Source organism: Delphinapterus leucas, chromosome 7, assembly GCF_059928025.1.
Source record: "Delphinapterus leucas isolate spDelLeu-1000000601 "Yukka" chromosome 7, BTC_Dleu_Yukka2, whole genome shotgun sequence".
NCBI classification, from domain to species: Eukaryota; Metazoa; Chordata; class Mammalia; order Artiodactyla; family Monodontidae; genus Delphinapterus; species Delphinapterus leucas.
This window is the reverse complement of record NC_143135.1, coordinates 46,840,001-46,854,017: the sequence shown is the minus strand read 5'-3', so window position 1 is coordinate 46,854,017 and position 14,017 is coordinate 46,840,001. Positions and strand designations below refer to the sequence as shown.

The following is a 14,017-nucleotide window of genomic DNA, read 5'->3' as shown; positions in this document are numbered from 1 at the left end:
ATGCCACCCCAGGGACTGGTGCAGCCTTGGGGTACTGAGCAGGGGATCGGTGCTGTGTGTGAAGGGCTGGCTGCTTGTGCCCACAGGCAGCTCTCTCTGCAGCCCCAGTGGTGAGCACTGAGTTCCCACACTCACCTGGAGAAGTGCCTCTGCAGAGGCCTTCTGCTTCACAGAGCTACCTGGCAAGCCTTGGACAGTTTGGGTGGCTTGAGCTCCCAGCCAGGAAGAGGCCTGCTGGGTTTACAAACCCAGACATGAGCCTGGCTCATCTAGCGGCCTCCCTCTCAGCTTATGGGTAATTGCTGTGCAGGCAGGTAACTCCCGCGCCCATGCTCATTCCTACGCCTCCAGGTCCAGGGGCACGCCCACAACACCAGGGTGCAGTCCTCGGATCCCCTGGGGCTGGGGGAGGTTGTCTGCACCTGACACATTCCACAGGTGATGAGCATATACTCTCACTTCCATACTGCCAAGAGTGCTCCAAAATGCCCTTGAAATGCCTCTGGGGACGGCAGGGGGAGGCCATTTGATCAGTCCCCTAGGTTACGGTGAGGGAAGAGGGGTTGCTCCTGGCTGCTTTACAAAGTTTTGGGCAGGTCCTAGCAGTTTGTCTTGTACCTGGCAGTAAAGTCCTGAGGAAGGATTCCTGCATCGGGGTTGGGGGTTGGGGGGGACGTTGGAGACTTGGTGCCCGAGGGCCCAGGCAGACCAGATATTCCAGAACCCTTCAGTAGAGCCTGTCAGATGTGCCTCAGCCTGACTGAGGGCCCTGCTCCCAACACAGTGCAGCTGTCTCCAAGATGGGGTTACAAGCTGGCCTCACAGGTGACACTCAAAGGGGTATTTGGAGTGACAAAGGCCATTTCCCTGTGGCCGCCACAGTTGACTGGACAGGGTGAATCTACAGACTTCGCAGAACAATCAGGATACCTGCTGGCCAAGTTCAGATGCCCTGCCCTGCCCTGCCCCCTACTCACACAAAAGCAGCCCATGCACAGAGATTTGCAACCAGCTAGAGTGGAGAAGTACACGGTTGGCAAACTTTTCCTCTTTTGGTTTCTGGAGGCCCTGGACAGGCCTTCTAGGAAGCTGCAGTTATAACTTATTAGGCTTTGTGGGTGCCTAGACAGAATCTGCACTCCAGAAAACAAGTCTCCCCACTCACTTGATGAAGTCCAATCCACCCCGGAACAACAGCCCAGAGAAGGTTGTCGATATAGGCTGTCGACCAAATGTCCTAGTTTGCCCTGGGACTGAGGGGTTTCCAGGATCCAGGACTGTCAGTGATAAAACAGGGACGGTCCTGGGCAAACCAAGACAGTTAATCACCCTAGTGGGATGTGGTAGGGTGGGACAAGGCACTAGTGGGGCCGGAGAGAAAGGCCAGGCAGCCAGACCCTTCCCTGCAGACCAGCAGCTGCCTCCCAACCCCAAATTTCCCAGCCTCCTGCCTCAGGGCTCCATCTCCTGGGCACCAAATAACTGCCCTAGCAACTGGCAGTGCTCCTTGGGCCAGCAGCACTGTGAGCCCTGCTGAGAGACTGGCAGTTAGAATGGGAAGGGTGTGAGTTCGATCCAGGGGTGGTCCAGATTTTGGGAGAGCCAAGCTTCCTTATGCAACTGGGGCGGGGGGTTTTTAAGAAAGGAACAGTAGATCACTAATACAAATTACAACAGAAGGACTCTGAAGCTTATAATTCATTAGCTTCAAGGTGAATCCGGCCCTGATATCTTGGATATATGGCCCATCCACGGGCCCTAGCTAGCGGAGCACCTCCCAACACGCTGGACTGGGGGAGCTGATGGTGAGAGTCCTCCCCAGCCCTGCCAGGGGTGAAGCAATGTCACCCATCCCGCAGCTATGAAGTTCCAGGCCGGAGGGACCCCAGGACAGTGCCGGGTTCTCTGGGCATCCCCATGGGGGAGCCGTTCTGCAGTCGGTGCAGAAGGGGGAGGGCGTGCTGATACCCAAGTGGGAGGCGGGGAGACTGGGGCCAGCGGGCACTGCGGGGAATCCCGCGGCGCGGATCGGAGAGGCGCTCCTGTGTCTGCGAGGCGACAAGAGCCAGTGAGAAAGTTCCCGGCCCGAGCGTGCGGGGCTGGCGGGCTCGGGGTGGCCCGTGTGACTTCCTAATCCCCCTGAGAAGCCTCGGGGGCTGAGCCCGGCACCCCGACACACACCCGCGCGCACCTCCACCGCCCGGCTTCCAGGAAGCAGCCCAGCGGCCCGAGGCAGCCGGGAGCCGGGGGCGCTGCCGCCGCCGCGCGGGGTGGCCTCGGCCGGGCCCGCGCCGCCGCCCCCACCCTGCGGCCCGCGGGTCCCCGGGCACCTACCGTCCTCCTGGTCCAACACCATGGTTCCCCCCCGGGCCGAGGACGCGGAGGGGCGGGCGGCTCGGACTCCGCCGCCGCCCGCCTGCGCTGCTCCAGTCGGCCCCGCGCGGGCTCCGCGCCCGGCTAGCGCTGCCGCGGACGGGGGCGGACGGACGGGGGCGGACGGACGGGCGCCGGGAGCTGAGCCCAGCGGACAGGGAGCTCGCGCGGGCGGGCGCAACCCGGGGGCGGGGCGGGGCGGGGCGGGGCTGGGGCGCATCAGCCGGGCCGGGATCGCCGAGCCGATCCGGCAGCCGCTGCCCGAGCCGGGCCGCCGCCGCCGCCGCGCGCCCTTCTCTGCGCGCTGGCAGCGCTCGCGCAGCCGAGTGAAGCCTGCGTTTCCCAGGGCCCCTCAGATTCCCCTGTTAATTAAATCAATTCATTATGCTCAGATCTGATTAGCGGCCCTTCCCCCCTTTGAATCAATTATTCAATACACAAACATAATTGCTTGGGCCAGAGGTGCACGCCATTAGCTTATTTAACTCCAAGGACACTAATTACCCGCAGGGCACGGGAACTTTTCTCATTAATTCTGACAAAACACAAAAGCACAGCCAGAGTGTGTGCGTGTGAGGACTGTGTGTGTGTGTGTGTGATCACATGCCGGAGTGTGGGCTGTGTGGGGTGGTGAGCCACTGTGTGAGCTTCAGCTGGGACTTGGGGGTGGCGGAATGTGTGTGATTTCGGGTGGGAGTGTGTGGGGTGTCGTTTTGAGTCTGTGACCCTGTCCTCGTGAGTGTGGGACTCTACGTGTGCGACGGTCAGTGCATCGGGCTGGGTGTGGCTCTGAGTCTGGGGACTGAGGGCGAGGGTCCGAGCCCCAACGCAGGAATGTATGAGATTGTGCGAGTGCTTCTGTGTGTGTGGCTGTGAATGTGACTCCCTGGCTACTGTGGTAGGCACCCATGCCCTTTCTTTTTCGCCTAATTGCCCGGCCATTGCCCACTGCACGCTCAGACCCACAAGGGCAAGTGCAGACCACACAAGAGAAACCGGAAGAATCAGGAGGCGGTGCCCAGGTTGGGGCAGTGTCCCCCTCCCCCCATCACCGGTTTGTGCACCGATTGGACTATGCTCCCCCTCCCCCCAGTTATAAACCTCAGGTTCCCATCATCCCCTTCCCTCGCCCTCTCACTGCACATCCCTATACTTCCCCCATTCTCCAGCGTTTATTCCAAAGCCCTCCTGAGTCCCAGCTTGCCCCCTTCCATTTCCACAAGTGCTTGATATCTAGGCACACTCCCCCACCCAATTTCACAAACCTTACTTCTTTGCCTCCTGTCTGTAAGGTTGAACGGAGGGTGTGCCTATGGTCGACCAACTTCTCCACATTTTACCTCCCAGGAAATCTCTATTGAGAGAGAGCCAGCGAGAGAGCCCACAGAGGCAGGGACACAGAGGGTAATTGATTCCCCCAAATTAGGTTTCTGCTTTCTAAAGACCGGTATTGTTCCTGTTTTCAATGTGCACAGAGGTATTGAAGATTTCCTTTTTGTTTCCTCGGGCAATGAATGAGCTTTAATCCATCTGGCTTTATAAATCAGGAAACTAATATTCGCTCCTTCCATAGCCGCTTTTTAAAAAATTTAATTGGTGGGGGAGGCACAGCTTGTCACCCTTATGCTGTCCCCAAGCCCCCACTTATCAAAACACATTCTGATTGAGGGGTGGAGAGAGGGCTGGGGGGAAGGGAGGGCTCATCCTGATTCCTCCTGCCCTCCTCCATCCTTGCCCACGGACCCACATAGTTCCTATCCGGAAAAGTTTGTGAAATGACTGAATTAATTATATTCAGTTCAGTAAAGAAAAGCGGACTGTTCAGAGGTGCTCTTCAGGACGATCGCCCACATCTGCTGCTCTTGGTCTCCCATGAGCACTGAACATGGCCTTGCCATGACTGGGTCTGGCAAATCCTCATCCTCACCATCCAGCACAAGCCGCTAGAGTCACCTTCCTGGTGCCAAGACCTGAGCCTGCTACTCTCCTGCTCAGTGTACCAAAATGTTCATTGCAGCTCTATTTCCAATAGCCCGGAGATGGAAGCAACCTAAGTGTCCATCATCGGATGAATGGATAAAGAAGATGTGGCACCTATATACAATGGAATATTACTCAGCCATAAAAAGGAACGAAATTGACCTATTTGTAATGATGTGGACGGACCTAGAGTCTGTCATACAGAGTGACGTGAGTCAGAAAGAGAAAGACAAATACCGTATGCTAACACATATATATGGAATTTAAGAAAAAAATGTCATGAAGAACCTAGGGGTAAGACAGGAATAAAGACACAGACTTACTAGAGAATGGACTTGAGGATATGGGGAGGGGGAAGGGTAAACTGTGACAAAGCAAGAGAGAGGCATGGGCATATATACACTACCAAACATAAGGTAGATAGCTAGTGGGAAGCAGCCGCATAGCACAGGGAGATCAGCTTGGTGCTTTGTGACTGCCTGGAGGGGTGGGATCGGGAGGGTGGGAGGGAGGGAGACGCAAGAGGGAAGAGATATGGGAACATATGTATATGTATAACTGATTCACTTTGTTATAAAGCAGAAACAAAAAATAAAATTAAAAAAAAAAAGAAGCTTCCATGGCTCCCCTTTGTCCATAAAACAAAGCCCTAACTACTTATCCTATCATTTCAGGCCCTTCGGGAGATCTGGGGAAGCTTTTGTAACAACCACTGCCCTTCACTTCAATTCAATTGCTATCTATTGATCTCCAACAACAATCCCACACTCCAGCCCCTCTGGACTGCTTTACTGTAACTGAACACACCCTGCAGGTTCTTGCTCTAGTGATTCTTCTCATGGCATCCCTCTGCTTAGAAAGCCCTTGCCCACCTCTCAAAGCCCTCTAAGGAAACATCTCCCCTACGTTTCTCTAAGTGAGTGTCTCTATGTGAAGTCTGGATTACTGAGTGGTATGTGGATTATTCCATTGAGCCCTGGAGTATAAGGTCAGCCCTTGAGGGCAGAGTTTCAGCTCTCCTCTGGAGTGGAAGGACAGATATCATATGAAGAGTCTACACTGGGTCACTGGAGAAAATGGGAGCTGCAGAAGCAGGGGAGGGATTCAGATATAAGAATGGAGGCTCAGAAGGAGGGAACCTTGGGTACCATCTTTCCTCCCTCCCCAGGATCTCTGATGGCATGGGACCAGAACCCAGGTGCACGCTTCCTCTGGATCTAATATTTGGATCTCCATGCTTCTCTGTGTTGCTGGGCATGGCCACTGCCTGGATTGGTGCCGGCTGTTCCTGGCACTAGGGCATCTGGCCAACAGGACAAGAGGGGGCTGAAATTCTGCCCTCTCTCTGCTCTCCAAGCCATGTGCTTGACATGGGCTGCACCCACCAAAAGAGGGTACTTTTTGCTAATTTGCACAGAAGCACTATGTGGACTCGCGTGGCCCCGGAATTGAGTGATCTGCTTGGCCAGATCTGACACTCAAGGAGGCCGGCCTGAAGGGTTGAGCACCCAGCCTCCTCTGCCCCCACCCTCACTCACACCAAGGGCCTGTGTGAGCTCTTAGAAGACCAGCCTCCTGGTTTTCATAGAGGAAGAGAAAATTCAGAGAGTTTAACCATAATGGGTGGTCAGGGATACTGAAACGGATGCCCAGCCCATCTTTGAATTTATATGGGCCCCAAGCACTGGTGAAGGACACTGAACTCAGTCCATCCCTGACATTCAGACATGGACAGACCTACTGTAAGGATCAAGGTCCCCAGCGGAAACCACGCTGGAGGAGAGACGGTGAGCTTCCTGAAAGGAGATCCTCATGGGCATCTAGACTGAGTAGAAAGGCCTGGAGCTTGGAGGGGCAACAATTCCAGGTATGGCGCAAAGCTAGGCCTGACCCACTTCCACCCGGCACTCCCATAGGAAGTGGGCAGTGGTGCAGTTGAGGAAGCATATCACTAACGGCTTTACTATTGAAGCCTCCTCTGAAAGAGCTGGTCACTAGGGACAAAAGGTAACTGTAGAGAGGGACAAGAGCAACCGGGTCAGCAGCTCGGTGGCATTGGTGGCAGCACATGCATGCAATGGACAACAAGATGGCAAGAGTATTGGGAAGCAGCTCTCGTTATATGGGAGGCATCTGTATCCCTAGCCCATCAACCCTACCTCCCAACCCTGGGACTGTTAGAGAGAAAATGGCTTTATCCAGAACTCCAAATCTGATGGTGTCCAGAGGGCACTTGGATAACACATGTAAGCATTCCTAGAAGGTCTTACACCTTTTCGGAGAGGAGGATCCAGAAGAAGAGAATCAGAGCATGAGAATTTCGGGCTAATTGTTGTAAATGTGTAAGATCTGGTACCCGGCATATGTATGGGCTCCATATTCCAAGCTGCTTTAGCTACGTGACTGGCGTGAAGGGAGAGGCTGTGGGAGCAGGAATGGGCCGGAAGAGCCCCGACTGCCAGCTTTGCCTGATGGCAGTGGAGATCAGCAGAACACGCAAAGGGCATCGTTAACACCAGACCAACCAAAGGCTTTGTTCCCACGGCCCCTCGCTGCCCGGAAGGTCTCCTGAAGCCACGCAGGCTCTCCCATGCTCCTGAACTTCTGTTTCATTTCTCTTCTTGTCTCCCCAATCGTCTGATTCATCCCCTGCTCCTCTGAAGTCTCAGCAGATGGTAACACCTCCTACCTCATGAGATGAGGGGTGTTAGACAGAAAGGCCCACCGCCCCCTGCTGGACACCTTCCCCTGGGGTGCTGTCCACGGCTGTTGGGGTGTGTAGCCCTTACTCGGGATTTCTCCTTTGAGTTCTACTCCAGTGTTTCCAAATGCCCCCTTGATATTTCCACTTGGCTGCTTCAAAGGTATCTTAAAATTTAAAATCCAAATTGAGCTCATGATTTTCTTCCCAAATCTTTCTTCATCTTGTTCCAGTAAACCTGCCACTCAGTTCTTAATACCAGAAATCTGGACAGCAAATCTATGAAATAAGATGGAATAAGTAAAGTATATCAGTATATTACACTAAATGTGAAGAGACTGGATTTCCCTATCAAAAAACAGTTTGTCTAAGTTAAAACATAAAATAGAGCCAAATGCTGTTTACAAGAAATATTCCCAAAACAAGAAATTCCTCTATGAAAACCAGACCCATTAATTCCACTTCTAGGTATATAGACAAGAGAACTGCAAACATGGCCACACAAAAATTTGTACAGTGATGTTTATAGCAGCATTATTTATAATAGCCAAAAGGTGGGAAAAAAAACCAAATGTCCATCAACTGACAAATGGACATTACTGGGCCATAATAAGGAATGAAGTACTGACACACGCCACAAAATGGATGAGCCTTTAAAATGTTATGCTGTGTGAAAGAAGGCAGTCACAAAAGTCTACATGTTATATGAGTCCATGCATTCAAAATGTCAAGCGTAGGCAAGTCAGTAGAGACAGAAAGCAGATGAGTGGGGTTAATAGTGGGATGACAGCTAAAAGGCACAGGGTTTCTTTTTGAGGTAATGAAAGGTTCTAAAGTTGACTGTGGTGATTCACCCATCTATAAATATACTAACATGCATTATATTGTACACTTTAAATGGATAAATTGTATGGTATGTAAATTATATCTCAATAAAGCTATTTTTTAAAATGGTGCTACCATAATTGTTTATCCATCTGGAAGAAACAAATGGGATCCCTACCCACTCCCATAAAGATTATGTTCCAAATGGGTTAGAGATTTTAATACAAAAATGAAACAATGAAAATATTAGAAGAAATTTAAAGGAAAAATGGAATAGATTTGGATAATGAAAACATGAGTAAATTTGGTGGGGGATATCTGCAAGAGTAGCAAAAGGAAGGACAGACATTATACTAAGTTAATTTTTAAAACTTTGATGGCGGGCTTCCCTGGTGGCGCAGTGGTTGAGAGTCCGCCTGTCGATTCAGGGGACACGGGTTCGTGCCCCGGTCCGGGAAGATCCCACATGCCGCCGAGCGGCTGGGCCCGTGAGCCATGGCCGCTGAGCCTGCGCGTCCGGAGCCTGTGCTCCGCAATGGGAGAGGCCGCAACAGTGAGAGGCCCACGTACCGCAAAAAAAAAAAAAAAAAAAAAACTTTGATGGCAAAAGATACCATAAACAAAGAAAAAAGACAAATGATTTACCAGAAAATATACGCAAAATATAAAACAGTAAAAGGGAAAATGTTGTATATACAAAGAGTTTCTATAAATTGTAAAGAAAAAGACAAATGCCCAAAAGAAAAATGGAAATAGGGTATGAACAGCCTGTTGCGGGAGGAGGAAATCTAAATGGCCAATAAAATGCTTACCCTCATTATTGTTTAGGAAAATGCAAATTAAAGCAAAATAAGTTTTCATTACTTTAATTCATCAGATTGGAAAAAAAAATTAAGAGTAAATTTAAGGTCTGTTAGAAATGTGAGAAAATGGGCGCTCTCATTTGTTGCCGAGCAAGTAATTGGGCACTATCTGTTACAATTTGGGGCAAGTAACCTGGTGCTATTGATTAAAATTAGAAATGCACATACCTTTTTCTTTTCTTTAACATCTTCATTGGAGTACAACTGCTTTACAATGGTGCGTTAATTTCTGCTTTACAACAAAGTGAATCAGTTATACCTATACATATGTTCCCATATCTCTTCCCTCTTGCGTCTCCCTCCCTCCCACCCTCCCTATCCCACCCGCACATACCTTTTGACCCAGAAATTCTCCTTCTGGGAATATATCTTATGGAGGAAAACCACCCGTATTTAAGGGTAGCCTTATAATTTCAGCATTGTTTGTGGTGGCAGGAAACTGGAAACTATCTGATATCAATGTCACTCAATGATCAAATAAACTGTCGTACAGCCCAGCTGTAGAACATCACGCAGCTGTTAAAACGGGAGTTAGACCTACAGCTATGGAATCGCGAAGGGTGTCTGTGACGTACTGTTAAGCGAGAAAAGTAGGTTGCAGAGTAAGTAGCAAGTAATATCCCATTTAAAAGAAAACCTCTCTCTGCTTTAGATGAACACAAAGGCAAGATGTGCAAGGCTGCTCCTGTTCAGGCTGTCAGCAGGGTGGCCTTAGCAGGTGAGAGTGGAAGGCGGGAGTTAAGGGCAAAGTACCAACTTTCTTCATTGGGTACCTTTAGAATCTTTTCATTACTTATAATAAGTAGTAAGTAACTTGTAATTTTAAAAAATTTAGAAATAAATTGGAGTCATTTTTGACACTCCCTCCGATCACACAGTCACCACGACTGCGCTAGTCTGAGGGACCATTATCTTTTGCATGCTGCTGCAAGAGCTTCCTGCTAGCCTCCCTGCATCCACCCTGAGGCCCGCTAATACAGCCTCCATACCCCGTATGCAGCCAGGAGATGTCTTCAAAATGCAGATCAGATTTTGTCAGCCAACCGTCAGAGCTGTAATGGCTCCCCGTTGCTCTCCGCAGAAAGCCCCATCCCCAGCCTGTCCCTTGGCTCTGCACAAGTAGGGTCTCCTGAAGCATCTCCCATCACGGGCACCCACCACTTGCTCCCACCTGCAGTCGTTGCCCTTGTCATTGTCTGAACCACTGCTTGCCTCAGGGCCTGCAGGCTTGCTGTTTCGTCTACATGGAACGTTCTTCATTTGGACCACCTCTTGCTCACCCCGTGGGTCTGGGATTTAATGTCACTCTCTTCATCAGGGTGGCCTCTCCCCTCCAGACTAGGTTAGATCTCCCTCTTACAGTCTGGCGGGGCCCTCTGCTTTTCCTCCATAGTTCTTATCACAACGATCTAGTTAATTACATAGTTATTTGTATACTTATTTGTGTGACGGGGATCAAAGAAAAACTGTTAAGTTGTAAGTGTTTGCATCTTCTCTTCCAACCCCCTACTTTGGGGGAGAAATGGGTCAGACAAGAAGGCCCAGGGGTCTAACCCAACTCTGAGATTCTGAACTTGTCCTTGCCCTTCTCACAGCCACCACCCTAACCACAGTTGGGAGAATTTGTCTCCTCACATATCTCCCTCCACTCTTGTAGTTATCTAGTCATCTAGCTTGTTCTGAGAACTGGTGATGACAGGGCCCTCTGTGGTGCTGGTGAGCTTGCAGGCTTCCCCGGCAGTTCGAGAGCGGCACACTCAGTCTCCAAATGGCTTTCTTCTGCACCTCCCACCCATCAGAGACCCTCACCACGGGGGCGTCTTGGAGCCCCACTGTGCCCTCTGAGGCCACAGCCACCCCAGCAACCAAGCTCCAGCCTGATTGGCAGCTTCAGAATCCCAATCCCATGGGCTTCCCTGCTGGCTCAATGGTTGAGAATCCGCCTGCCAATGCATGGGACACGGGTTCGAGCCCTGGTCTGGGAAGATACCACATGCCGCGGAGCAACTAAGCCCGTGCACCACAACTACTGAGGCTGCGCTCTAAAGCCCGCAAGCCACAACTACAGAGCCCGAGTGCCACAACTACTGAAGCCCGCACGCCTAGAGCCTGTGCTCTGCAACAAGAGAAGCCACCGCAATGAGAAGCCCGCACACCGCAACGATGAGCAGCCCCCGCTTGCCGCAACTAGAGAAAGCTTGCGCACAGCAACGAAGACCCAACACAGCCAAAAATAAATAAATTATTAAAAAAAAAAAAAAAGAATCCCAATCCCAGTCAGAACCCCGAATAATCATCCTGCATGATTAGGGTCCTCTGCTCCCTTTCCCGTCCTCCTAATCACCTGTCCACCGAGGACTGAAGACCTGGAGTGACCCTGGGCTGGGTCTCTGAAGCCGGGCATTCCCACGTACTCGTGGGGCTGGGGCTGGTCCCAGAGCTTCATGGACTCCTGCCGACCGGCCCGTGGGCTGAGCACTGTGACTCAGTCCCAGAGAACAGACAGTGTCCTGACAAGCTTACCAGAGTGAACACGCCCACGTGCAGGTGGTCCCCTTGGAGCTATAGCCGCATGTCCCAACAGCACACGCATCCCAGAAGCCATCCTCCCGATGCTGCAGGCAGGGGCCAAGGTACGTGAGGCTGATGGGGAAGCGCTCCTGGTCTGCTTCCTCCAGGCTCTATCTAGTGGGGTCCTTCTGTCCTACCCCTGCCCCCAAATCGAAGAGGCCCAAGGGGTTCTTTGTCACGCCCAGCCTGTCTGAGAGGCCCCACCAGTTCCCAAATGATACAAGTTTGGAGAAAAACCCATCACCCTGGAAGCACATAGTCCTCTATGGCTGCTGCTACCCAGGACCTGCCTGGGTTTCTCCAAGCCAGGCATTGAGCCCTCACACTTGGGCCCCTTCTGTGGTCAGTCGTAGAAATATCTGAGTCCTGTCAGGGCTGGAGGTCACAGTCAGCCACTACTCAGGGCCTGCACTAAATATGCCCCAGCCCAGCAGACTGAGTCACCCACAGCCTGGAGACCGGCTGCTAATTCAGACCCTCAAAGAGCCTGTGGTGCTGCCCTGAGGGCTCTCAGACTTGGCGGTGACGGCTCAGGCCTGGATCCTGATTCAGGTTCGAACACTACTTCATGCAGATCTCAGGCAACTTCCCCTTCCTGAGCATGGCCTACTGCTGTTGGTGTCCCCAGCCTCCGTTCTCCCCTCCCTCTAGGGCAGCTGCCCAACTGGAGACTATCTTTCCCAGCTTCCCTTGCAAACAGGTGTAGACAACTTACTATTCTCATCTGTAGGCAGGAGAGATATGAGCTACTTTTCCCTCTCCTGTGTACAAGGACGTTGCTTATCCAGGGCTTCCTGTCTTCCCCGCTTCCCATAAGCTAGAATACAGACATTCCAATATCCAGATTTGACTATGCAGGTGACAACACCAGAAAGGATGCAGGGAAACAAAGTGGAAGGAAGCTGGGTCCCTGAGTGACCTTGTAGAGCAGCCCTGACAACCTGAGCTTCTTACCTCGTGTTATGAGAGAGAGAAATAAAGTTCCATCTTATTCAAGCCATCGCAGTTTGGGGTCTATTACAGCAGCTTCGCCTTTCCCCTAATGAATACATTGAGCCTGATTCCCCAGCAATAAAATGGTTTCTTCAAGTTCCAAGTTTCCAACTCCAGGCTTTGCTTTGCCAGGACTTTGGTTTCTAGGAAGCTGCCCAGAATGCTCCCTTGGCCTGGAGCAGACCCTTGCTATATGCCCTGCTTCATCCTTCCTTCAAGAAGTTCCCTGATGGTCACATAGGGCCTGACCCTGGGACAGATGGGGGAAAGGATATGCAGAAGTATATCTTTTTAGCTGAGGACACAGCTGGAACAGGAGTCAAGGCCAGCGGGATTAGTCTCTGTCTTAGGCTGCCTAGATCCCTGGTTTGAGCCTAGTTAGGTGTTCATCCTGACCCTACCCTTGGCTATTTTAGCCCAACTGCTCCAGCTGTGGGGCCTCTTGCAGTCCCCACCCCTCACTCACCTTTTCTGCTGATTCTAAGCCAAATTCTCTGAACCTGAAGATGTGACCCAGGTCTGTGGACACAAAAAGATCAGGGGGCTGCCTTTCCTAAAACTCCACTTCGTAGGACCCAGGTGGGTCCCTGGCTAAGGTGGCACCCTCCTACTTCATGCCTTGCCCGAGGGCCCCAGCAAGTTGGCTCAGCAACTCTTAGAGCAACGTGATCACACACAAACCTGTACCCCAGAGGGGAGCCGCCTAGGCTAGTCAGACCTAACCTGACCTTGAGCATTTGTCTGGGGGTGATCCTAACAGGAGTTCAGGAGCTGGAAGCTACTGATCTAGACTGAATGGCCTAAGATAAGCCCAGATCTGCTAAGGCCAGCAGAACCATGCCGAGGAGTGGAGGTGGGCCTGACACTTCTGCTTTGTAAGTCTGGACCGAAAGCCTCTCAGCCTTCCTCATGCTCCCCTTGTCTACAGCCAACTGTGTCCTGTGCCTCCTATGTTCAGGCCCCACGCTGGGCACCAGGGTTCACAGTCACTGTAGTAGATAACTATGAGGTGTCTGCTTAGCATAACCTCCCATTACTTGCCCCCATCCATCATCCCATTTGTATGTCTCCTGTGAAAGATATTCAGCTCTTAACGTAATCCTACCCCCATGGCCTGATGGACCCTGGAGTGGGCACCTGATCCAAGCTAGACTGATGGGTCCCCCCTGCTAGGAGTTTTGGACTTGGGACCAAGAGAGTTGAGTTAGTCCCTCTCTGGTGGCTGAAACTGTAAGATGTAAAATTCAAGACTCATATTCTCTGCCACACAGATAAAGCTGCTCTGTGGAGAGACAAAGACTAAGCCAGCATGAAGAGACAAGCAGAGACAGTGACAGACACAGGCCTGATAGTGTTCTGCTTCCTGATTCTATTTTTCCCTAGACCCAGCTCCATTCCTACCCTTCCCTTGGATTAGATGTTCTAAGAGTAAGTTGGATTTCCATCACGCTCAACCAGAGGAAACTCATCTAACACACTCTTGGTTGCAGAAGGCATAATGGGCTCAAACCTTAGGCAGGCCCACTGAGGGAAGCGCAGGCATTCCAGCAAGGGAGAGCATCACATCTGGCTCTGGATCAGGGAGGGCTTCCCCAGGAGAGGGCACAGGAGGTCATGAAGGCTGTCTCCCCGGCCCCACCCAGTTTTCTGTAATGCTATATAACAGGCCAGCAAACAGCATCTTGTCCAAACTCTTCAGGTCAACATTTCA

At 51.6% G+C, this 14,017-nt stretch overlaps 1 protein-coding gene and 1 long non-coding RNA gene across 4 annotated transcripts in view; both read right to left on the bottom strand.

Moving 5' to 3' along the window:
• Positions 1 to 2,513, bottom strand: part of LMO1 (LIM domain only 1) — a 45,010-nt gene extending 42,497 nt beyond the window's left edge. The window contains exon 1 of one of the 3 annotated variants that reach the window (XM_022563194.3): positions 2,335 to 2,513. In XM_022563194.3, the coding sequence (XP_022418902.1) occupies positions 2,335 to 2,356 (22 nt within the window). In that variant the 5' untranslated portion in view covers positions 2,357 to 2,513. Of the gene's footprint in view, positions 1 to 1,165; positions 2,265 to 2,334 lie in introns of those variants that run through there. The other 2 variants (XM_022563193.3, XM_089915203.1) reach the window with 2 other exon arrangements.
• A 257-nt stretch (positions 2,514 to 2,770) lies between these two features.
• LOC149748724 (uncharacterized) overlaps positions 2,771 to 14,017 on the bottom strand; it is an 80,031-nt gene continuing 68,784 nt past the window's right edge. Inside the window, exons 6-7 of the long non-coding RNA XR_016393822.1 lie at positions 8,911 to 14,017; positions 2,771 to 7,333 (exon numbers count right to left, since the gene is read on the bottom strand). The exon at positions 8,911 to 14,017 is cut by the window's right edge and continues 15,902 nt beyond it. This is a non-coding gene — a long non-coding RNA (uncharacterized LOC149748724). The remainder of the gene's footprint in view (positions 7,334 to 8,910) is intronic.